This window comes from Rattus rattus, chromosome 3 (assembly GCF_011064425.1).
Source record: "Rattus rattus isolate New Zealand chromosome 3, Rrattus_CSIRO_v1, whole genome shotgun sequence".
In the NCBI taxonomy this organism is placed as follows: Eukaryota; Metazoa; Chordata; class Mammalia; order Rodentia; family Muridae; genus Rattus; species Rattus rattus.
Window position 1 is genome coordinate 198,323,943 of NC_046156.1, and position 22,236 is coordinate 198,346,178.

Consider the following 22,236-nt stretch of genomic DNA (forward strand, 5'->3'; position numbering starts at 1 on the left):
TGCAGACAGACAGAAAGGTACTTTATTTAAACATGATTTTGTAAACCATCACACTGAGTACTCTTTAATTCAACAAGAACATTACTTTCCCCACAGACTTACAGTGAGTCCTGTGAAAGTCAAAGTTAATACAGGAGTGGAGAGAAACAAGATGGAGTTTTCTTAAAGTGTCGTTGTGATACTTGATACAAAACACTCAACCACCTGTACCATAAAAGGTTACGTGCCAGAAAACATTAATTAATAATCTTAATATATAGTAAGACACATTTATTTAAAAAATCAGGATTAATTTTATTATAAACAAGTGAATTATCCAGAGGAATATGTATTAAAACTCACTAAAAACCAGCAAATATTGCAACTGAGATAAAAATTTACACTCAAACAGAACTATAAAAATTTACACGTAAACAGAACTATCACTGAGGACCCAGGGTGAGAAGGGCGGGCAGCCTTTTCTGAGGAGTCGTCACTCCTTGATGTTCTGAAGCAGCTTCAGCAGGTGTGACTCAATGACCTGTTGAACTACAAGGACAGGTCACCAAGGTCACATCAGAGACACAAAACCAAGCAAACAAAAACCAGTCCATAAATCCAACTGAGCCTGAGGTTTTGTACAGTGAAGTTACTGCCATTAGGACCGATTGTCATCTGAGGACAAGGTGCAGCAGTCATTCTTAAAATTAAGGCTGATCCTAGTTCGGCAACTGCCCAGCCTTCTGAGTTTTCTGCCCCGAGGTTTTATTACAGAGTACAATGCTGTTACATAATTTTTTTTATGAAAACATTTTTGAAATAAATCTTGCAAATACTGCCACTTGTCTTCTAGTAACCATGTGCGTTTATGAGAAAGTACAATGAGTGAAGTCACTCCTTAGCTTTACGGGATCTCTCTACTTGGCCCTTCATTAAAGCATATGTCTGGAGTTAGAATGACAGTGTTTATGCATGGAAGGGAAGAAGGTTTGGAGCACTGGCATTGCAATATATGAAGCTTTTCTAAAATGGCCCGAGAGTTCTAAGACACTTACCACTTCTGTAGCCCAGAGCTACAGCCAAGTCCATAGAATTATAGCCAGAGTCTGTTTCAATTGTTGGGTCAGCTCCATTTTCTGTAACAAAATAGCAAAACCTATATAAATAAAATGAAAATGTGAATGTCTGCCTGTCTATCCTTGGCTCATATGTGAATGACTGAACAGGGCTTCAGCCAACATGATCCTACAAAGTACTGTGTACATGGGATCCAGAGTTCATGTTCACAGGCTGAAGGGGAGGTACCCAACATCCCCAGAGTAGCTGACCAGACACAACTCACGCATGAAGACACTGTGTACAAAGAACACAAGAGTGGGGTCAAAGGTGACCCCAGAAGTGAGCGGGAAGGGCAAACGCTTGTGGTAACGGAAACCACAGGCAAACGCCAGCAGAGTGATGCAACCTACAATATGTATGCTCCCCCTAACAGGGGCAACTTAAAACGCTCACAGCACTTCTTCCAAACAACGTTCATCTGCTTACCCAACAGCATCTTCACGCACTTCCCGTGGTTCCCGTGGACAGCATAAAGCAAAGGGGTACCTCCGTTCTGCAGAGGAGAGTCAGCAGTTGCCAGCATTTTCAGAGAGTAGTCATTCAAATGCCATGGAAAACTAGTTTAAAACAGTATTAATATTTTGTGGGAAACTTTTTGAATCACAAGAGATAACTGGATTATGACACTAACTTGCTCAGTCTAAGTAAGTGCATTTTCTTCCGACACCTAATAAAGCTCATATTTCCCTGACATCAATTAAATCCTTAAAGTGACAATAATCGTATTTATTTATGTACTTAATTTTTTTTTTGAGGCAGAGTTTTAAGTAGTCCTGTGGCCTTGAAATAGCCAAGAAGCCCAAGATGAGCTTAAATTCAATCCCCTGTGTCCACCTCATGAGACTGTTACACACCATGTGATATATGACACTGTGGATTGAGCACAGAGCCTACGTATGCCAGCACCTTACACCTGCGGTTTAGCCCATTACAGAAGTTTCCATTCAGTGTGTGAACTCACCCAGTCGTACTCATTTACGTCAACTCCACAGTCTAGCAGCATTTTGACAATATCTGTGTAGCCCTTACTGCAGGCCAACGACAGGGCACTTTCTCGACCTTTTCCTAAGAGCTGGGGATCTGCACCCTGTCACGGAAGTGAAAAGAAAGGACTTTCAATTGATTGAGACAGAACGCTGTCTCTGTGAATACAATCACAGTCTAACATTGAGGTCAGGCCATGTTCCAGAATTAATAATAACACAAGCATGACGAATGTGCTTGTTACCAAAGCCTGACTTCCTCCCTCCAGCTGCCTCAGTCCTAATCCTCCTTCACTCTGGAAAAGTCCCAGCTCCTCCAAGAAGCCTTCTCACCAGGACCTGTGACAATACTGCTGCCCCGCTCCACTCAGAGAGGGGTTGGACATAACTGCTTCCCGATGTTCCGTGTGGATTACATTGTTTCCCAGCTAGACCCAGGTTCCACGGGAACAGCAGACAGCCGTCTCTCTTGTGCCCTCCATCACGTCTAGTGGGCTGTAGATGTAAATCTGCACTAAAGACGCCAGTGAATGTAAGACACTATACATGTACGTTTTCTGAGCATTTTCCTTACGTTCTGAAGGAGGAATTCTACCACAGCTATTTGCCCGTGTGCCGCAGCCCACATCAGGGGAGTAAATCCTTCTTCATCCGTGTGATTGATAACATTTTCTATTTAAAAGAAAAGCAATTTTTGTGATCTAAGTTACCGACCACGTATTAACATCACTCTGAATACACTTGTTCTAAAACCTTATGACTCAATGCAGTTCAAGGCTGAGCTTTGTTTGCTGAGGTCTGCAGGTACTGCTGTGACTTTCAGTCTGTGCATGTTAAAATGGGTCTCGCTACTCGCTGGGTTCATGGAGCACACTCCTCAAAGCATAAATAGCACACACAGTGATGTGTTAGGTCAACAGCGGTCTCAGGGACAGAAGCCCTGAGAATCCTGGCTCTCTCATTTTCTAGTGGCTTGGTGCTGGGCACGTGACTTGACTTCTGCTACACACAGATTAGTGCAATGTCATGTCAACACACAGATGGGAAGATCACAGCGACACAAGCTACGATGGCCCTTGGCATCACCTGAATATACTTAACAACTTCTGCATCACCTTCACAAGGCCACCCTCCGCCCCAGCTAGCACTGCTGCCGTGAGTCTCCATCACTCACGCAGTTCTGAGTATAATGTGAAGACTGGATAATCTGAAAGTGTCACACATCCTGCCTCATTTTATTCCCTAAATGCAGCCTAACAGTTACAAACTGTACAGCTTCCCTTCCACACGGACTTGGTAGGTTGAACATAAAGTTTCTACTTTTTAAAACATTATTTATACTTTGTAAATTATGTATCTGTTGGGGGGTATGAGTGAACATGAGTGCAGGGGCTGTCGAAACACGAGGCATCAGATACCCCTGGAGTTATGCCTGGGTGTAAGCCACCTAATGTGGATACTGGACATTGACCCAGGTCCTCTGCAAGAGCAGCCTCAGATCTTAGGTTCTGAATCATCTCTCTGCCCCCAATCTTTACATATACAGACAGAACTACACTAAGTCTCACAATAGCAAGACTCTGGATCACGCTCCCTGTGATCAACAAACACGGTGCCACCTAACTTTAGATAAGAGTAACAGCCTTCTCACTTTTATTATACTAAAAATATATCACATGCATCAAAGACTATAAAGAAGAAAATCATGTAAGTCTAGAATAAGAATGGGTGATTTCTCAATAATCCTAGAGTGGAGAATCTTTTCTAAGCAGGATGTAAAACTCCCAAGTCACAAAGAACAAAAAGTCATGATTAAAAATCTGAAGAGGTCATACAAAAAGAAAAAGTGTGGTAAACTACATGTGTGAAACAACAGAGGTCAGCTTCCTTCATTCTGGAGTTCATATGACATAAATATACTGTAGGTATACTGTAGGTAGTTCAGACAAAAGGAAACGGAAAGGGATCAGAACCTAAACATATCAACAAAATCACTCTGAGGTACCATTTTAACCCACAGATTAGTAAGAATTTAAGTCTCATTGTGTCTACTGGGGAGGCCAGTCATCTGGTTAAAATGTAATAACAAGCCAGTTGCACAGGCGTAGCTCTGTGTATTGGCCTGGCTAGCATAGGTGAAGAGCTGATTAGAGCCTCCTTCAGCACGACAAAGTCATCTAGTTTGTGACCTGGATATCTACTGGTGCAAATTTACTCAATGGATATGTTTATAAAGGATGCTAAGATGATCAGCAAACATTTGTAATCAGCGAGATGCATAGTTAAAAAAACAAATAGAAATCATAGTACATAGTATGCGTTATAGTGGAAAGGTATAAACTAGCTGGGTTGTAGAGATATACACTTGTAATCCCAGAACTTAGAAGGTTAAGACAGGACAACTGCAGGTTTGAGGCCAACTTGGATAACACAGTGAGACAGGCAGAACATGCATACATATAAAAGTTGTATGGGTGTTGTACCTGTGTGTATGTATGCATACTACATATGTACTTGGTACCCTGGGAGGCTAGAAAGAGGGTATCAGATCTCCTAGATGTGGAGTTACAGTCTTGTGCTGTCATGTGGGTGCTGGGAACTAGACTTGGGTCCTTTGGAGGACTAGCCAGTGTTCCTAATCTCAGAGCCATCTTAAAGCCCCACATTTTATACTTTATACTACTTAAAAATTCCCTTTTCTGCTATGCATTGGGTTATGAATTTGGTGAGACTATATAACCTCTTTTGCCCTTATAGTTCCCTGTACAATATTCTAATATTCGAATGAATATTCAAAATATAATACTTAAAGCTAGGGTATTACCTTGTTCAATACGAGTAGCCAGGTAGAGCATCTCTCCCTGAGCTGCCAGCTGGTGAACAGACAGAGCTGAAACAATACGGTAAAGTTCTTCAAGTGCATCTTGTGGGTGACACAGACATCATCTCATGGTGAAGCCAGTTTTTTCCAAAACAAACTCCACCATCTTATCATTTAAGCCTAACAAAGTATCCTAATATCACAAGTCCTATTCTCTGAGAGCTGACTCATGATAATATGACTCCTGCAAATTATTATTTTGGGGCAAAATTTATCCTAAAGAGTGATTTAGTTACACTTTTTAAAAAGCTATCTCCGATTCCAGACTTATGAAGAAGGTCCAGAACGACAAAGCAGCATTGCTTTTGCCTTCTCAGTGGCTCCTCTGAAGAAGGTCTCACCGTGATGCCAGCCCGAGGTTTAACAGGGAGGTTCCAGCAGTCCTCCTTCCTCAACTTTCTTCTGAGTAGCTGAAGCTACAGGGACACACCATCGTTCCCAGCCTTTTCAACTTTAAAATATTTTTTAAAATTTATGCCAAGTGAGTATTTTGCCTGCAGTGCCCACAGAGGCCAAAAGAGGGGTGGTGGTGTCATTGACAGCCACCATGTAAGTGCTGAGAATTCAACCCTTGTCTTCCAGAAAAGCAGCCAGAGCTCTTAACCACTGAGTTATTTCTCCAGTCCCCTAGATATTTTTATTTTGAGGTTGGAGGGGGGCGCAAACATTATGAATGAGTTCATAAACAGAAAACTGGCCTTGCCAGATCCTTTTTGAGGGGTGAGTCTCATTATGTAGGCTGGACAGGCTCAAGCTCCTTATCGCTTGCCTCGGTGTCCTGGGTGTGGCTACCTGGGCTGGTGAGAGTAAATGCATGACTAGGTCAGCTGAGGCCAGTGAGCATGTGAACGCTGGCTGGCTAAGCGTATTTATTTGTACCATGGGGAACAGTCTCTAGCTTTGTATTTTGTTTTCAGCAGAGAAGTTCTAGGTTGGAATATCATAGAATAATCTCTGTGAGCTGCACTGTTAACTAACACTGCCTTCAGTGTTATGCTGGGTTATAACACTTCATTTAAACTAGAAATGGCCTGTAGGTAGAATCAGAATGCTTTCTGGCTCCACTGCTACTGTATGCAATCTGAGATCTGGAGGGATTTAAGATCTCCAAAGTAGAGACTGAGATTTCACCAGGCTTTAGAAGACAGAGGCACTCACATTACAGTTTCAAACGCAGTTACTGTCATCTAACTGTTAGTTGGTTAGCTTCCATTCAATACTCATGCTTCACTGAATAGCTGTTAGCTTAGGCAGAGGAACCTTATATCCTATACAATGACTTTACAGTCAAAGTTCTTTAAAGGGTGGTTTCGTGCTTATATGTTTCAGTAGGAATTACTTATTTTTTATTACTAAATCATTTCTTGATCTTGAACTAATATGTAAGTCGATATTTACAATTATGTTCCTATATAAGTAAAACATTAAACCTTAAGAACACAAAAGCACTGATACCTTAGTTTGTAAAAAAAAAAAATCACAGTAACTCATTCTTTTGGTAAAACTATAAATGTTTTAATAATATTTTAAACTGTATTCTCATAGAGATTTAACAAGAACCTTTCAAACATAGAAAAACACATGAAAAAGTTTCAACTTATTAAAACGATTATCACTTAAGCTTTCAAAGCTAGAATATTTATTTACTGAAACTAATATTTCAAGTATAAACTCCTAATCTGAAATAGCGTTAGTTATTTGCACAAGTGTTCCGAAGCATTCTAAGTGTGTACTTACAATTTGCTAACAGAGGTGTGGTGGAGACCTCGTTTCCCCTGTGCTTGTTGGTTAAAGTAGTTGACTGTTTTATGGGTGAGAAATGTTTAGTTGTAGAGGGTGTGTAGACGTGCCTTACTTGAATTCCAGGAGAAGGAGAGGTATGGATATTGCATTCAGCTAAATAAAACAAATTAAAATAGTATTTTAATGACAGAGCAGTATAATAAATGTATTAAAGTTCACATGAAAAATGTATGATGTTAGCTTCAGTTCACAAGTGTTTATCAGGTGATATTAACTTATTAATTATAGTAGTGTAAGCACTACAAAGAAAATTATTTATCTTGATCTACTATTAGTTTTAACATTCAATAGATCATTACAAAGTAACTACAGCATGCTGACAGATCATTGAATTACAGTATTAGAAGCTGATGTAAATTAGTCATGAAACAGAAAATATTTGACCAATTTTGAAAAAGAAAAGGAATACTTTTCTACCATTTAAAAAGATGCAACTAAGAAAAACCCAATTAGGGAAGTTGTACATAGGATCAAATGAGGGTCTCGCTGAGTAGCTCAGGCTGGCCTGGAACTCACCGTCTTTGCCACGGTACTAACTAAAGGCATGCACCACTACACCTGGCTTAGACAAGGACTATTTTAAGACACCAACAGATACTTAATGTGGTTTTCTGTGAGATTCTAGAGAACCCCTTTAAAAGATGATGTTCAAGCTTTCCCTCAACTCTGAATCTCATGATTCAAAGAGAACAGAATGGAATCAGGCAGATGAGAGCGAATGGAAGGAGTTATACCATAACTTTCAACCTTTAAATAAGACAGACGCCACCTCCAGGTCAGAGTTAACTTGATCTTGAATATTTTTACTATCCTCTTCGTTTAAGGACTTCACAAACCGAGAGCACACGTTCATATCAAATCGGTTTGGCAGTATGAACTTCATCCCCATGGCGACTCCCTGAGCTGACCCTTCATCTGAGTTTGGGTCTGGCTGGTGCTCTATTTTGATGTCTGGCATCCCAGAGAGGCCATAGCTGCTGGGACACTCTTCCACGACCAGTTGGGCCCCAATGTCCAGATTTGCAGATGTAGCCATGGTTTTAATAATTAAAACATTTCTTCATGATTTCTTTTTCTTTTTTTTCCAAGGGTGTTATCCAGTATTTTACTGGAATTGAGATAGTAAAGTATCTGAAAGGAAAAAAATTAGAAAATTTAAGGTAGTATATTAATTTATGTAAATGTATATACACAAACATTTTAACTACACATCTAAACAGTGCTCCTGTAAGCCTCCTTACACAATAGAAAGCCCATGATATCAGAGGTAGGAATCTGCCTATAAACCAAGGCTTTGCCGTTTATTAGCTGTGTGATGAGTACTGAGAAAGTCTCACTTGTAAAACAGATGTTCATGGATGGGGCCCTGGGAAGGGATGAACACTGTCCCCACAAGTCTCACTTAGCTTCCCCCTTCTATGGCTGATGAGTGCCAAATGTTTAAAGATCAGGCTACCAAAGAAAACTAACTTTTATGTTAAGGCAGTAAGTCATTATTTGAGATTCCTTTTTTAAAGTGCCATTTCTGTAAGAGTTCTTAATTTGAGCTGAGATATAACCAACTTGTAGCCAGGTTGACTAGCACTGTTTTCTATAGTACCCATGATTGGGACAGTTAGGTACTTACAGACTTTATTTTAAAATTAGTTATTACACTTATTTGTTTGCACATGTGTGGGACCACATGGGCCACAGCATGTACATAGAAGTCAAGAGGACAAATTTCAGGAAGTGGGTTTTCTCATCAATTATGTGTGTCTCAGGAACTGAACTCAAGTCATCAGGCTTGGCAGCAAGTGACTTTACTGAGCCACCTCCCTGGCCCTACAAAGTTTACTTTTTAAGAATTAAAAGTATATTCATCAGCTTTTGTTCAGAGTAAGCATAAGCAACTTGATGTAAGTTTTAATGAGAAATATGTAGATTATGGATTGGTATCATATGTGATAATACCAAACACACAGTCACTTGAAACAGGAAGAACTGAAGACCTAGTTAATCTTTGCCATTTGACAGCAGATTGCTCCCTGGACATTCTAAAAGGGACCTGAGTGTGTGATGATCACAGTTACCTGGAATTAAGAGGGAAATGAATCGGCACCACATGACCACTGTTCGGCATTTTAAAACCATTTCAACAGACTGATCCTGCTAAGTGTGGTGGCGCACTAGAGAGCAGGAGAAATAGTCTTACCCGGAAAGGAGCACACCAACTGGTTACGCATTACTAAGCAGTAACGTCCTGAAAACATTCACATGAGAGTGACATTATACAAGCCAGGTGTGGTGTCACACACCTTTAATCTGAGGTCAGCCTGGTCAACACAGTAAGGGCTAGGACAATTAGAGCTACTTATCTCAAAAACTTCCTTAAAAAAAAAAAAAAAAAAAAAAGACTGATCCTTATCTCGATCTTCTGAGTAGCATGGATGGGTAATATTCATCTCAATGGAAAAAGAAAGCTCCTGAATCCCAAGAAACCTGGGTTGCTCTACCAACTCCATCACTGAGGTCAGTAAACAAGCAGCAACACAAAATTCTCAGGGGAGAGGCGAAGACAGTACAGTCCCACAAAGAATCGCATAACAAAGTCGTTACATTTTGTCAGAAGGCAACAGGAATACAAAGTTCACTGCTCAATGGGAACTGTTTCCAAGGAAGGAACAATTTCTTCCAGGAATCTCTGGATTGAGCACAACTCCATTCCATCCCTCCCCCGGCACATGTGGTGTGTCTCTTTTAACACTGTTATTTTTCCTTTCAAGCTCCCATTAAGGGAAAAAATTGCCAGATGGTGAACTTTTTTTCTCTCAAGACAAGGTCTCACTTTGTAGCCTCGCATTTGCCTCCCGAGTGCTCGGTTTAAAAGTGTGTCCCACCTCCCTCACCAGGTTTTAAGATCACTCTCAGGAACCATCGCAAACAAAACCTACCTAGTGCCCCAGAGGTATTTTCTGATCTTAATTTGAACAATTTTTTACATTTTCTTCCTATTTTCTAATTGGGTTTGGTAATTTAGTCTTAACACCAAATATTAGATGTGCTAGACACGCAAATCATGAGTTTCCCAAGGCTCAATCATTTGTAAAATGGGGTTAAAACAGTCACCTCTAATGTTCTTTGCGGCCCCTGTAGAACAATAGGTTTCAATAGACAGAATTACCAGTCTTTGATGGGAGAACAGGAAATGAAGAGGGTATCTAGACTAGATTAGAGAGAAGCAAAGACTGTTGATACGCCCAAACTTGAAGCACAGGGGAGGGGAAAAAAATGACAGAGATGATGAGAGTTAAGAAAGGGTGGGTAGCCTTGCCAGCCAGACTCCCAGGAAAAGTGTATGTATAATGCAAGCAGTGGGCACAGTCCCCAATGGAAGCTAATCGCAGGGGCTCCTGGTTCTTCCTAATTCTTGAAATTGTCCTACGAGGGGGAAAAGGTGCTATAAAAAACGAAAGGCGTCTCACAAGCGACAGGTGTCCCGGCGGGCGTTCCCGCTCTATGGCCGCGGGGTGACACCCGCTCCCGCACGGTGAACGGTTCCGGGGACAGGGGCCGGTCCGGCGGGTGATATGACTACCCAGAGCGCAGCGGGAGAGCGGCTCGGGCCTGGCCAGGGCCAGCAGTGGATTGGTCCCGAGCTCGGTCGGCTTCGGGCCCAGACGTCACTTCCTATTTTTTATCTCTTCTGGAAAAAAACTAGAGCGTTCAGTGAAGGCGAGACGACTACAAGTGATCTCTTCTGGTTTCCCTAGCGCTCCGCAGCCCATCCTCTCGCAGAACTAAAGGTCGCCTCAGTTCCGGGTCACTAGAGAACGGCCGGGGCTCCGCCCCACGGCTCCGCCTACCAGGACCCTTTCTTGTAGTTCTTGGGTCCGTACGGCTCCTGCGCGTGCGCCGTTGCGTCATCTTCCCGCGACGCGCTTCTGCGCCTCTGCGTTTCCGGCTCTTGGAGTGTCCGCGTGATTTTGAGCGAGTGCTTCTGAGTGGTCTGCTGTAGGGAGCTGGCGAAGTCTGGGGAGTCGTCCTGGGGATCGGGGTGCCTCGGCGGACCCTCGGTGCCCCGCGGAGGTAGGCGATGACAGCTCCGGATGGCGGCTCAGGCTCTGCTCAGGCCTCACTGTGATCTCTGACATGCTGGACATTCTGCTCTGGGGCTTCCCAGGCTTCTTAGGAGATCACTGAACTTACCTGCCTCCGTGATTTAATTCTGACCCAGGTTTTGCTCCTCTGTAAGTCGCTCACTTACCCACCGCTGTCAGTCCCTGGAGCAATCTGCTCTTCTCCAAGGCCAAGGACAGAATTCTGTTTTAGTGATTTGAGAATGGCCGGGTATTCGTCTCTCTCCGCACTATACGCTCTACTCCTTTTGTGCCCATCGTGTCACGTTATGCTTAAGAGAGCCCGCTGAAGTGACATTATTTCCAGGTAGAATTAAACATCTTCCACTTCCATGTTCTTAGTACTCTAATTACAAGGTTTATTTGATCACACCTTGTGTTGTTGTAATGCAGGTTATTCAGTGAATCCCAGTTTCTTAGGGTCTGACTTGGTCCAATGATTTTCCTTCCATTTGTTTTCATAGCATCTCGCTGTTTGCATTGTGTTCCCTCGCATGTCCCCGCCAAGGCTGTTCTTCATTTGTGTAACCTATTAAGCCACCGCTACCTCGCACTTCTTTCCTCGAAAACTATTCTTGAAAAATACACTTAAGAGGTACTCTTCATGTATCAGATCTGTTTTGGTGTCTGCTTTTCTTATTTAGTGAGCTAAGAATGGTTTTTGCAGATAAACATACTGTCTTATGTACAGTGATTTGGCTTGGAATTAAATGAAATAGCCCTGGACCTCAAAGATTTCTATTTTCTTTCAATAACAACAACAAATGTGTTTGTGATTATTGGGGAACCCTCGTGTCAAAACTGAAATTTTTTTTTCTTGCTCTGTCATTAACTATAGAATATCTTCTGTTTTGTCCGTTAGTTGGCCAAATCTAAAGTATTTACTATCTGGCTCTTGATGGGAAGTGTTTGGGAACACTTGTTGGAAGGTAGAAAGGGATTTCTGAGGAATTTCCTGTGGTGACCTTAAGTAGGAAATACATAGAGAAAGAGCATTCCAGATATTTTGAAGCAAAAATGAGTGTGAAGTGTTCAGTGAACTGTAAAACAAGCAGTTGGTAATAGCAAGAGGTGAAGCTTAAAGGGCCAGAGCAAAAGGAACCTTATGTGCTCTGGTAGTGTTGGGTTTTGAGCAACACTGGTAACTATTTGGAAGATGGATGAGGGAGTCTAGGAGACTTTCAAAAAAAAAAAAAAGACACACAAGTGCAATTGAACTAGGGTTAAGTGGACTTAAAGTTTAGAAATATTTGAGAGATTAAGGGATGGGGAGATGTCTTAGTGGATAAGTGGGGAGGGGTAATCCCCAGCACCCAGATAAAAAGGAGAGCTTGGGCAAGTGTGCCTATAATCCAGTGCTAGGAGGCAGAGACTGGAGGACCCCCCAGGGTTGCTAGTCAGCCCGACTAGCTAAGCAGTATTGTCAGTTGGTGAGTTTCTGAGAGACTTTATCCTGACTCAGAAAATGAGATGCAGCACCATAGAGAAAGACTCTCTGGCTCCTACATTCAAACACACACTTGCCCACAAAGGAATATTTGAGAGATGAAATCTTGATACTTTTTCGAGCCTTAGGGATGAGGAGGAAAGCTGAGTAGATTCCTAGTAGACACAATCACTTTGAGCATTTGAAGGTGTAGATTATATCTGTATATTGCCTTTGTATTCCCACCAGTGCTTTGAATACTGTCTTGTACATTGTAGGTGGAAGTGAATAGCAAGGCTTCCCCCCTGAAGTCTGCTTTGCTTCATCAAAATAGCAATCAGAGTAAGTCATTCTGATTGCCTTGGTGCTGCTGATGTCGTCTTTGCAGACTTCAGAACAGATGGAGAGTGTCATCCTTGGAATCGTCCATCTGATGGTCTTGACTCTCCTCAGTTGAATGCTTCCCATGTTAAGAACTTAGATTCTTTCTTTTACCTCATTCTGTCACTTTTGAGTTTCCTCTATTTCGGTTTTCTTTCCTACAGTTTGAACCTTTCAAATCTTTGAGTGTTTAATTTCATGTCTTGTGCCAGCACATTCTCTAATTTCATCTTAAGCTTCTAGACCAAAACATTAATCTTTTTGCCATCTTTTGTTTTTTAGGAAGTCAAGTCTGTAGAGATAATGTTGTATTTCTAGTTCTGTATTATTTCCTCTGACAAGAAAGTGAATGTTCTAGGCCTGCATGCTTTTCCAGTTCACTTACTGGAAGGTCGAGTCATGTTTATTCTCAAGCATTACAGTCTGGTCTGGGAGGTTTAAGGATATACACATACAGCCTATATGTATGGATGGTGCAATATGGACCCCAGATCTCTGTGCTTCAAGTGTCTTCCATGGTTTCAGTGAAATGGTTTATTGGTCATTAGTCTATAAAGTTCCACACAGCCTTGGGAAAGGAAGTGGAACAAAAATCCTCCTTGCATAGGAGAGTTTGTAAACAGTATGTGCTTTAAGATTTGTTCTGTGTTTCAGACCCAGAGCAGAATCACTGCAGTTCTTTAGCTCCAGACTACTGACTCCCGTCCAAAAGTGCACTTGCATGAAACCATGGCCGGTTATAAACCTGTAGTGATTCAGACATATCCTGTACTTGGTGAGAAAATCACCCAAGACACTCTGTACTGGAACAACTATAAGGTAAAGTTTGAGAGGAAATGAGGGAGGGGATTTGGACCATTCTTATCCATTTATGTCAGTGTCTCCAGCCCGTGCTGGCAGAACTGTTAACTGAAACGAATAGTTTGGTGGGTAATTTGTTATCTACTTTTTCTTAGAGTTTCACGTCAAAGTCCGTACCACTTAATTATTTTGACCACGCAGATGCTTAACACAGTAAATGGCAAATAAAACTGTAAAACTCAAATCTGAAGTGCAAGGGACTTTCTTGCCTTTCTTACTCTGAACTTAGCAGCTCTGTGCCTGCTAACAATGCTTACAATGACTAAATTGGGATTAGAAAGTTTGTGGAAATGATATTTAATCAGACAATAAAAATATAAGAAGAGACTGAGTTTACTTACCAATTAAAACAGACGCAGCTCAATTGGTAGAGTGCATGAGGCCTGGAGTTCAGTTTCTGGCCCTGCACAAACCTGTCTGGTGGTCTGTGCCTGTAACACCCCACACTTGGGAGGTAGAGGCAGGGTGTTCAGGGTTCAGGGTCATCCTTGGTTACTCGGGAGTTTGAGTTTAGGGTACTTTCAACCACATCAAATTAAGATACTTGATGCTCTGCAGAGGACCTGGGTTCAGTTTGCCGCACCCACATTGGGCAGCTTCCAGTTGCCTTTTACTTCAGTTCCACAGGATCCGGTACCTTTTTGGCCTTAGCAGGCAGCTCACACCTGTGCATGTTTAGACAAACGTGTAGCATAAAACAAAATAAGGGTTACAGTGGCATAAATGAGAGAAATTGAGGGAGGGAAATGACAGTAGCTGTCAACGGTTTTTTAAAGCATGTTGCTTTTGGCTTTGTACTCACAGCTTGAAACGAAACATACTTTCAGGGATTTGCTAAGACATACAAGTGTTTATTGAAGTATTCAATGTAATATTGGAATTCTTAAAAAAAATATGTCCATTAGGTGTGAATTGGCTCAATTAAGTTATAATGCATCTTTATAAAAATGGATGGTAAATCTATTGCTTATATGCAGCGATAAAGTGGGTTGGTTGCTGTAAGCATGGTGTAGACCTGGTTACATGGTCTGACCATCTCTTACTAACAGAGTCATAGCTGGATGATGCTGGTGTAGGCTCAGCTCACTCTTGTTGGGATTCAGAGTAAAGTCAGCCGCTGAAGAGTCATTGGCTTTCCAGCTGCTGACTCCCTGGATTGTCACAGGGGTCGTCTAGGGAGTGAGCGTGCTTCACTCTTTTCTTCCCCTCACATTTCTGTGTAATTACAACCTACGAACCATTCCCAAGGACTAAAGGAACTGCTCTGTAGGAAATGGCATAATACTTAAGTACGACTTGCCCTTTAACTCTGTCAATACTCTCTTGTTTTTCATGAAGACCCCTGTTCAGATTAAGGAATTTGGTGCAGTGTCCAAAGTAGACTTTTCTCCTCAGCCTCCATATAACTATGCCGTCACAGCTTCTTCAAGGGTAAGTACAGAGGTTAGCATCTTTGGTCTTGTTACAAGATTTTCTGCTGAGCCATCTTGTGAGCTACTGGTTTTTGTCTTACAGATCCACATTTATGGCCGGTACTCTCAAGAGCCTGTAAAAACCTTTTCCCGCTTTAAGGACACAGCATACTGTGCTACTTTTCGCCAGGATGGTCAGTTGCTTGTCGCTGGCAGTGAAGATGGCGTGGTTCAACTTTTTGATATAAGTGGGAGGGCTCCCCTCAGGCAATTTGAAGGCCACACAAAGTAAGCACCAGTGTGATTGTTTTTGTTGTCATCTGTTGTTTTTCTGCTGCGAGCCTTGTCTGCATGCTTTTTATAAACACACATTAGTTGTGTGAAGATTCTGTCTGTATGTTCTTTTTTTTTTTTTTTTTTTTCTTTTTTTCGGGGCTGGGGATTGAACCCAGGACCTTGCGCTTCCTAGACAAGTGCTCTACCACTGAGCCAAATCCCCAACCCCCTGTATGTTCTTTAATTGTTTTGTTGTTCTCAAAGAACTTGACCCGAGTTCTGCCATCCAGTTCCCAGTGCCTGTGCCGTCTCTAAAATTGTGTGTTTTGATTTGTGGTCTGTCCCCCCGGATGAATTCAGCTAACTTTAGTTTCAGGGCTACTAAAGTCATTGCTGAGACTGCTACTGACTTGAAGTATCGAAGTGGTTTGTTTTATTTATTTTGTTTTATACTTTTATTGCAAAGTGTCAGCATGTTTGTACATCATTGAAACCCTCAGAACAGAAACTCTCTTAATGAGGTTCCACTCTATGGCAAGTCTTTCGAAAGAGCTCTTTGTTTATGTTTTGTAAAAAGTACCTTTGCAGAGCTGGAGAGATGGCTCAGTGATTACGTGCAAAAGGTGCAGTTCCCAGCACTCACGGGATGTTCACAGCCATCTGTAAGCCCAGGCGTGAGGGCACCAGGCATGCACGTGTACCCAGACACACATGCACATCAAACACCATACCCATAAGATAAGTGAATAAAAACTGGAAAATTACCTTTGTTATAGCACTCAGAACTTAATTTCATCAATTACTAGCATTCTAGAAAATATAATGTAAGGCTGTTACTTAATATTCTTGCTAACCTAATAGTAACATAGTATTACATTTCAGAGTTTGCCTTAAGGACAGACGTCTATTTTAAAGATTTTTCCATTTCTCTTACTTTCTCTTGCATAGACACTTTCTGTTTTCTGAAGTTGAATATTTATTTACTTCTCATATGTGTGTATTTGGGTGTGTACATGCTGTGGCATGCATGTGGAGATGAGAGGACCACATTCTGGAGTTGGTTCTTTCCTTTCACCACTGAGGTCCCAGAGATGAAACTCACTTTACCCAGTGAGTCATCTCGCTGGCCCGAACCTCAGAGATCTTTTCAAACCATCTGTGAAGGAACATTTTTCGTTAGAAGATGTCAACAGTAGTTTGCCCCTTGGTTTGTAATCTGTCGACTTTTGCTCTTTCAGAGCGGTTCATACAGTAGATTTTACAGCTGACAAATATCACGTGGTCTCTGGAGCCGATGACTATACTGTTAAATTATGGGATATTCCGAACTCCAAAGAAATTCTGACATTCAAAGAACATTCTGACTATGTGAGGTGTGGCTGTGCTAGCAAACTGAACCCAGACCTTTTTGTAACAGGTTGGTGATCTGTTTCTCCTTCACTGCTCTGGCTTCTCTTGGGGCGGAGGGGTTTAAATGGGTGTGCATCAGCCTAGCGTGTATAGGAACCAGCTCTAGCCTAGAACGTATGCATTCTTAGCCTCATAAATAATACAACAATAAGGTTTTGAATAAGTCTGCTATTTTTTATTTTCTTTTCCTTCACTTGAGAGTGGGTTGTGTGGGAATAGCTTCAGGGTGTCTTTAAAGCATCGTAGATGACATGTTGCAGTGGGCTCATGGTACCCTGCTTATCAGAGGCAGCTGTAGCAGCCACAGCACTGAGCTGTGTGGTAGGCACAGCTCAGTCTGTGTCGGTGCCTGTCAAGATTCTCAGGCGGTGCCATGGTGACAGGAGCCTGAAGGTCAGAGATGTTCTACGTAGTATTATACAGTGCTGCAGAAACAGTCGTAGCCGACAGCTTGGAAGTACTAACATTGTGTCATGTGTGTGTTTTCAAAAAATCTCATGGAATGTGTTTCTCCTTTTAGTCTTAATGTGTGGATAGACAAACTTTTTATTGTTTTAAAGAACAAAATTTACATAATACAAACATTGGCATTTCAGGATCCTATGATCATACCGTGAAGATGTTTGATGCCCGGACAAATAAAAATGTTCTCTGTGTCGAGCATGGGCAGCCTGTGGAGAGTGTCCTCCTTTTCCCCTCTGGAGGGCTTCTGGTGTCTGCAGGTATTGCTTTTCAAAATAGCTTTCACCACTATTGTTGGTTTCAAATAGTTTAGATTTTCTTTATCAGTTGCCATTTGGTGTTCAACTGAGCTACATACGTGAGGCCACTTCGTTGGTAGGTGGGTTGGGCCAGTAGTTGTCACTTACTGTGTGTGGCTCACACGGACACTATGCTATTGCTCACATGTCATCTCCATGCTCTAGACAGTCCTCCAGCGGTTAGCATTCTGTTTTACACTTAGTGTATAAATGTCCAAGGCAACACTGAGTGGCAGGCCTGAAGGCCTGGAATGTGAGAACCTGACAGATTAGATATGTGTGCCATCTGGCCCAGAAGTCCACTTCTGTTTCTGTAGCTTTGGTAGCCTTCCCCCAGTGTGCTCCTCCATGCTGGTCTCCTTTCCTGTGTCTCTTGACAAGTTCCTGTCCAGTAAGCAGCACATTGCTGGAGAACATGTGATGTAGAACTAACCAGGCCTCAGGACACGTCCATGAAGCTGCAGTCAGGATGGCTTGGCTGTGTTTACCAACATGAACCTTATAGTTTTGATTTTTCATTTGTCACTAACCAAAACTGTTGGATGTGTTCACCTGGCACTATATAGCTTTACATTTCTCCTTTTTAAAAAGAAATCTTTTGGGGTTGGGGATTTAGCTCAGTGGTAGAGCGCTTGCCTAGCAAGTGCAAGGCCCTAGGTTCGGTCCCCAGCTCCGAAAAAAAAAGAAAAGGAAAAGAAAAAAAAAAAAAAGAAATCTTTTATACATTTTCTGGTACCTGTTTATCTTAAAAAAAAATTATGTCATTGTCAGACATAACTCTTTTTCTTGTGGAAAAGAAGTGGAAATGAAAGTCGAATGGGGAAGACTGAGGTCTGTATGCTGCCCTCCTCTGTCACCAGCTATTTATGTGACCTTGGGCAGCCCCTTAACACCTGTGTCCTGAGGAGGAGGAATTGTATTAGACCAGCAGCTGCAAATTGATCCTTCTCATAAGCGCCACATTCGAACAGGATGGTGGACATTGTGAGCTGAGTGTCAGCCCACAGGGCCTCAGACTTGGCAGATGAGAGCCCCTTCTCCCCACGCATGCCTTTTCTGTCTTTCCTATTCTGCATCCACTTGGTGTTTTCTTGAAAATGTTTACAATGTATTATAGGCGGTCTGCCTGCTTGTATGTCTGTGTGCCGCATCATTCAGTGCCCTCGTAGGTCAGAAGAGGGTGTCAGACTCCCTGGAACTGGATTGTGGGTGGCTATGAGTTACCATACAAATGCTGGGAACAAAACCCAGGTCCTGTGCAAGATCAGCCAGTGCTCTTAACTGCTGAGCCATCTCTCCAGCTCCTAAGAATGTGTTCTTTGAATCATAGGATTAAATTACCTAGTAAGGATCTTTCTGATTCTAAGAGTAAAATTACTGGGAAGTCTTCCCTTTGTGGAGGTTCATAATGTGTTTAGGAACATGATTTCCACAGCTGTACAGTATTCCTTAAGTTTGTTTTTGTTAATCTTTTTTTTTTTTTTTTAATGTGTACATGGATGGAGTTCAAAGGGTAACTTTCAGGAGTCAGTTGTCTCCTACCATGTGGATCTCAGGGATCAAACTCAGGTCCGCAGGCTTGGTGGGAAACGCCTTGACCTGTAAGATGGTATTCCTGCAGGCTCAGCAAACTTGTTATACTCGTCCTTAAAAACATTTTCAGTTTCCCATTTGTTTTGCCATGCTTAACAGCACTGGTAGCATTTCTGTGAGTTGGGGCTCCTAAGCCCCCGCACACAGTGCTGGCTGCTTGGTGCCCACCCCAGGGAGCCCCAGAGAGAAGTGCTTCCTCGAGCCTCATCGTTCTGAGCAGATAGGCAAAATAGCAACCTACTGGCTATTTCTCTCCACAGGAGGCCGCTACGTTAAAGTCTGGGACATGTTAAAAGGCGGGCAGCTGCTTGTTTCTTTGAAAAATCATCACAAGACGGTGACGTGTTTGTGTCTGAGCAGCTCTGGACAGAGGTTACTCTCCGGCTCACTGGACAGGTAGCATGTTAGACCTTGTATCAAGAACAAAAACTAAACATAGTACCAGCTCATTTGAATATTTCCTGCATTAAGTGTGCAAGTACTGTGAGTTTAAGATTAGAGCACTGAGGCCGTAGCTCAGTGGCCAGAGCGCCCACCTGCGTGTTCAAGGCCCTGAGCACCATCCTCAGCAGGAAATAGTCAGGTTCAGGAGTCTGCTTTTGATGTTCTAGAACTGTGTCGTCGACTCAGCCCATGGCACAGGCTTCATGAGTGATTTTAAATGCTTTAGCAGCCACAGTAAAAGAGTAAAAACCCAAAAACTGCTTTCAGTAATGTATTTCATGTTCTCCATTATCTAACATAAGAGTAAAATTGTTATTTTGGATTCAGGATTATTTTGAATAACCGTGGATTGTTATTTCAACATGTAATCCGACTATTTAATAAGATACCAGAAGTGAATACTGTTTCTAAAATGTATGCCGTAATATAATATTTTATAGAGGTTTCTATAGTTTTATGTACCCCGTTTTCTTTAGCTCAATAGCTACATGTAGCTAGTATCTACAGGGTTGGCTGTAGGACTTACTTCATTAGTGGTAAATCGTCTCCAAGCTGCCATTTTTTCCCTGCCTTTAAGAAAAGACTTGCAGTTCTATTCCGTGCAGAGCATGGAGGCCAGGGGTGCTGCCTCTGTACCCAAGTGGGGGCTGTGCTGGGGACCCTGCTCTGGGCTCACTGTGTCTGCTCCCTGAGCCTCTGTCTGATCTTCAGAGGACAACGGGGTCAGTGTCGTTTAGGTTTATAAATGTGTAGTCAGTCTTAGTGCTCAAAACCAGTTTTCAGGGAACTTGGTGATGAAGTACTTTGTAATTAATATCATGTCAGTGTTTTTAATCTACATTATAAAATATAATATTCACATAGTTTGCTAACATCAGAGACTCTGTATTTTATGTGCATTTCTGAGGTGACTTCCGGGCTTTCTTTCTCACAGGAAAGTCAAAATCTACAGCACCACTTCCTACAAAGTCGTCCACAGCTTTGACTATGCAGCCTCAATCTTGAGTCTGGCGCTTTCTGTAAGTGATTTTCAAGTTGTTACAAGCCTTGCCTATGCAGTGAGAGTAAAACGAATTTAAGGAAAGCAGTTAGCGTGTTTGCCTCAAGACAGATGCTGGGGCGTGCTGTTTCTTGGTAACTGAGATGGTCGTACAGCTTGGTAGCACCTTGGCTGGGCTAGGAAGCTGTAGTCCTTCTTCAGCAAATGCAGGGCACTGCAGCACCTGAGAGGCAGGCTGGCTTCAGGGGGAGCTGCAGAGCAAGCACTGTGCTTCCTGGAGTCTTCACTGGTGGGCTTCACAGGAGGCACATTTGGGTACCAGGATATTTGAATGTGTTATAAGGAAAAGTAAAGAGAAGACGTGGGAGCCAGCTTACGAAAGTGCCATCGTAGGGTCCTTTCCAGAGAAAATAGAAAATCCCTTCGAACCTTGTCAAGATGCCATTAGCATCTTCTTAGCATGGGCAGCCATCATCACAGTTCTCATCACACACCGCGCTGGCTTTGCCGTGAGGATGAGGAGGTCTCTCCGTAAAGTGGTGCCTGGAAGAAAGAGTAGTTTTGCTCTAACAGTTTGGATAGCTCATTGTTAGGAGTGCGTTCGCAGTGAGTGGAGCTGTGGGTATAGGCACGCAGCAGGCCGGATGTAGATACTGTTTGGAGTTGAAGGTAATAGAAGATGTTGGTTAAAGTAGATTGATTTTTCTGATCACCATCAGCATCAAGATGAGACGGTTGTTGTAGGAATGACCAACGGAATACTGAGCGTTAAACACCGGAAGTCTGAAGCAAAGAAGGAGTCTCTTCCCAGGAGAAGGAGGCCTGCATATCGAACCTTTATTAAAGGAAAAATTTACACGAAGCAACGGGTGATTATGTGTTTTTTAAAAATCATTTTTAAATGTGACATTTCTTAGAAGGGTCAATTCCACCTGTTCCTGGAATTTACTGTAAAGTCTGATTCACCTGATACCTACGTTCACTTTCCTTCTTGCCCCTCAAAGTTGGTTCCAGGTGGCTGGACATTATTGAAGAATAACGGGGAGCAGGGACTTAGTACTTAATACCTTGAATCATGCAATAATAAAGTGCTTTCTCACCTTCAATATCGTACCTCTCACCACTGTGTGCTTTGGTCTTCTGAGTGGCATGAAGCTGTGATGTCTCCCTGGTGTCACGGGAGGCCGAGCCGTAAAGTTTCACTGACCCAGGAGTTCAGTAGGTGTGAAGATGAGATCTTGCTCTCTCCAGCTTGTTTTTACTTCTCTCTATATGCAGTCATACTGCCTGCCTTATTTATCTGTCTGTCTGTCCTACTTATTTCTTTTAGTAATTTTGCCCAGAATAGAGCCCCTTGGATATATGTAAGCTAAAACTCATAAGTATAGCCATATGAACATGGCAAAGCGTATCACTTAGCTTGTGGTGCAGTGTAAGAGTGTCCTGACTTTACGTATATCACTTTATTATGTAAACATTTATTTCTAGTGGAGCTGTGTAGACACTAACTTTTCTTCCTCTATAAATCTTGCTTTCCTTCAGGATGACATTGTGATCAATAGGCCAGCAAAGAAGCACCTAGAGTGGTACGACAGGGATCTGAAAAGTTTTCGGATCTCAAAGGCCCTTGACAGAGTCCTCGAGGTGAGTGAGAAGTGGTTGTCACTTAAGTTTTAAATCGTGTTTTCAGCGCGCATGAATTCTTCGTTTGCTTTCTGTTGATGCGCGAAGATCACGACTAGAGCGACTTGGGGACAAAAGGCGTCTCAGCTTACAGCTTAGACAGTTT

General features: G+C 42.3%; 2 protein-coding genes across 3 annotated transcripts in view; one reads left to right on the plus strand and one right to left on the minus strand.

Moving 5' to 3' along the window:
- Ankra2 (ankyrin repeat family A member 2) lies at nucleotides 1-10,599 on the minus strand. 2 transcript variants are annotated; one of them, XM_032898994.1, is made up of 9 exons: nucleotides 10,230-10,599; nucleotides 7,513-7,896; nucleotides 6,700-6,858; nucleotides 4,906-4,971; nucleotides 2,656-2,753; nucleotides 2,060-2,185; nucleotides 1,525-1,591; nucleotides 1,035-1,115; nucleotides 1-528 (listed from the first exon to the last, which is right to left on the minus strand). In XM_032898994.1, the coding sequence occupies exons 2-9, from the start codon at nucleotides 7,799-7,801 to the stop codon at nucleotides 473-475; spliced, it is 942 nt and encodes a 313-aa protein (XP_032754885.1). In that variant the 5' UTR covers nucleotides 7,802-7,896; nucleotides 10,230-10,599; the 3' UTR covers nucleotides 1-472. The 2 variants fall into 2 exon arrangements, with proteins under 2 accessions (XP_032754885.1, XP_032754886.1); XM_032898995.1 differs by lacking the exon at nucleotides 10,230-10,599 and having other exon boundaries at nucleotides 7,500-7,810.
- Nucleotides 10,575-22,236, plus strand: part of Utp15 (UTP15 small subunit processome component) — an 18,350-nt gene continuing 6,688 nt past the window's right edge. Inside the window, exons 1-10 of the mRNA XM_032898996.1 lie at nucleotides 10,575-11,190; nucleotides 13,345-13,509; nucleotides 14,890-14,982; nucleotides 15,067-15,251; nucleotides 16,478-16,656; nucleotides 17,246-17,371; nucleotides 19,264-19,399; nucleotides 20,382-20,466; nucleotides 21,167-21,316; nucleotides 21,990-22,091. Of these exons, the coding sequence (XP_032754887.1) occupies nucleotides 13,420-13,509; nucleotides 14,890-14,982; nucleotides 15,067-15,251; nucleotides 16,478-16,656; nucleotides 17,246-17,371; nucleotides 19,264-19,399; nucleotides 20,382-20,466; nucleotides 21,167-21,316; nucleotides 21,990-22,091 (1,146 nt within the window). The 5' untranslated portion in view covers nucleotides 10,575-11,190; nucleotides 13,345-13,419. The remainder of the gene's footprint in view (nucleotides 11,191-13,344; nucleotides 13,510-14,889; nucleotides 14,983-15,066; nucleotides 15,252-16,477; nucleotides 16,657-17,245; nucleotides 17,372-19,263; nucleotides 19,400-20,381; nucleotides 20,467-21,166; nucleotides 21,317-21,989; nucleotides 22,092-22,236) is intronic.

Bases quoted from the DNA above. Each gene is read 5' to 3' on its own strand.
- Ankra2 (XM_032898994.1), bottom strand. From the start codon at position 7,801: ATGGCTACATCTGCAAATCTGGACATTGGGGCCCAACTGGTCGTGGAA. The intron at 4,972-6,699 runs GTAAGTACACAC...GTATTGTTTCAG, and splicing joins CACACCTCTGTTAGCAAATT to CTCTGTCTGTTCACCAGCTG. The intron at 2,186-2,655 runs GTAAGGAAAATG...CTTCCGTGACAG, and splicing joins TAGAATTCCTCCTTCAGAAC to GGTGCAGATCCCCAGCTCTT.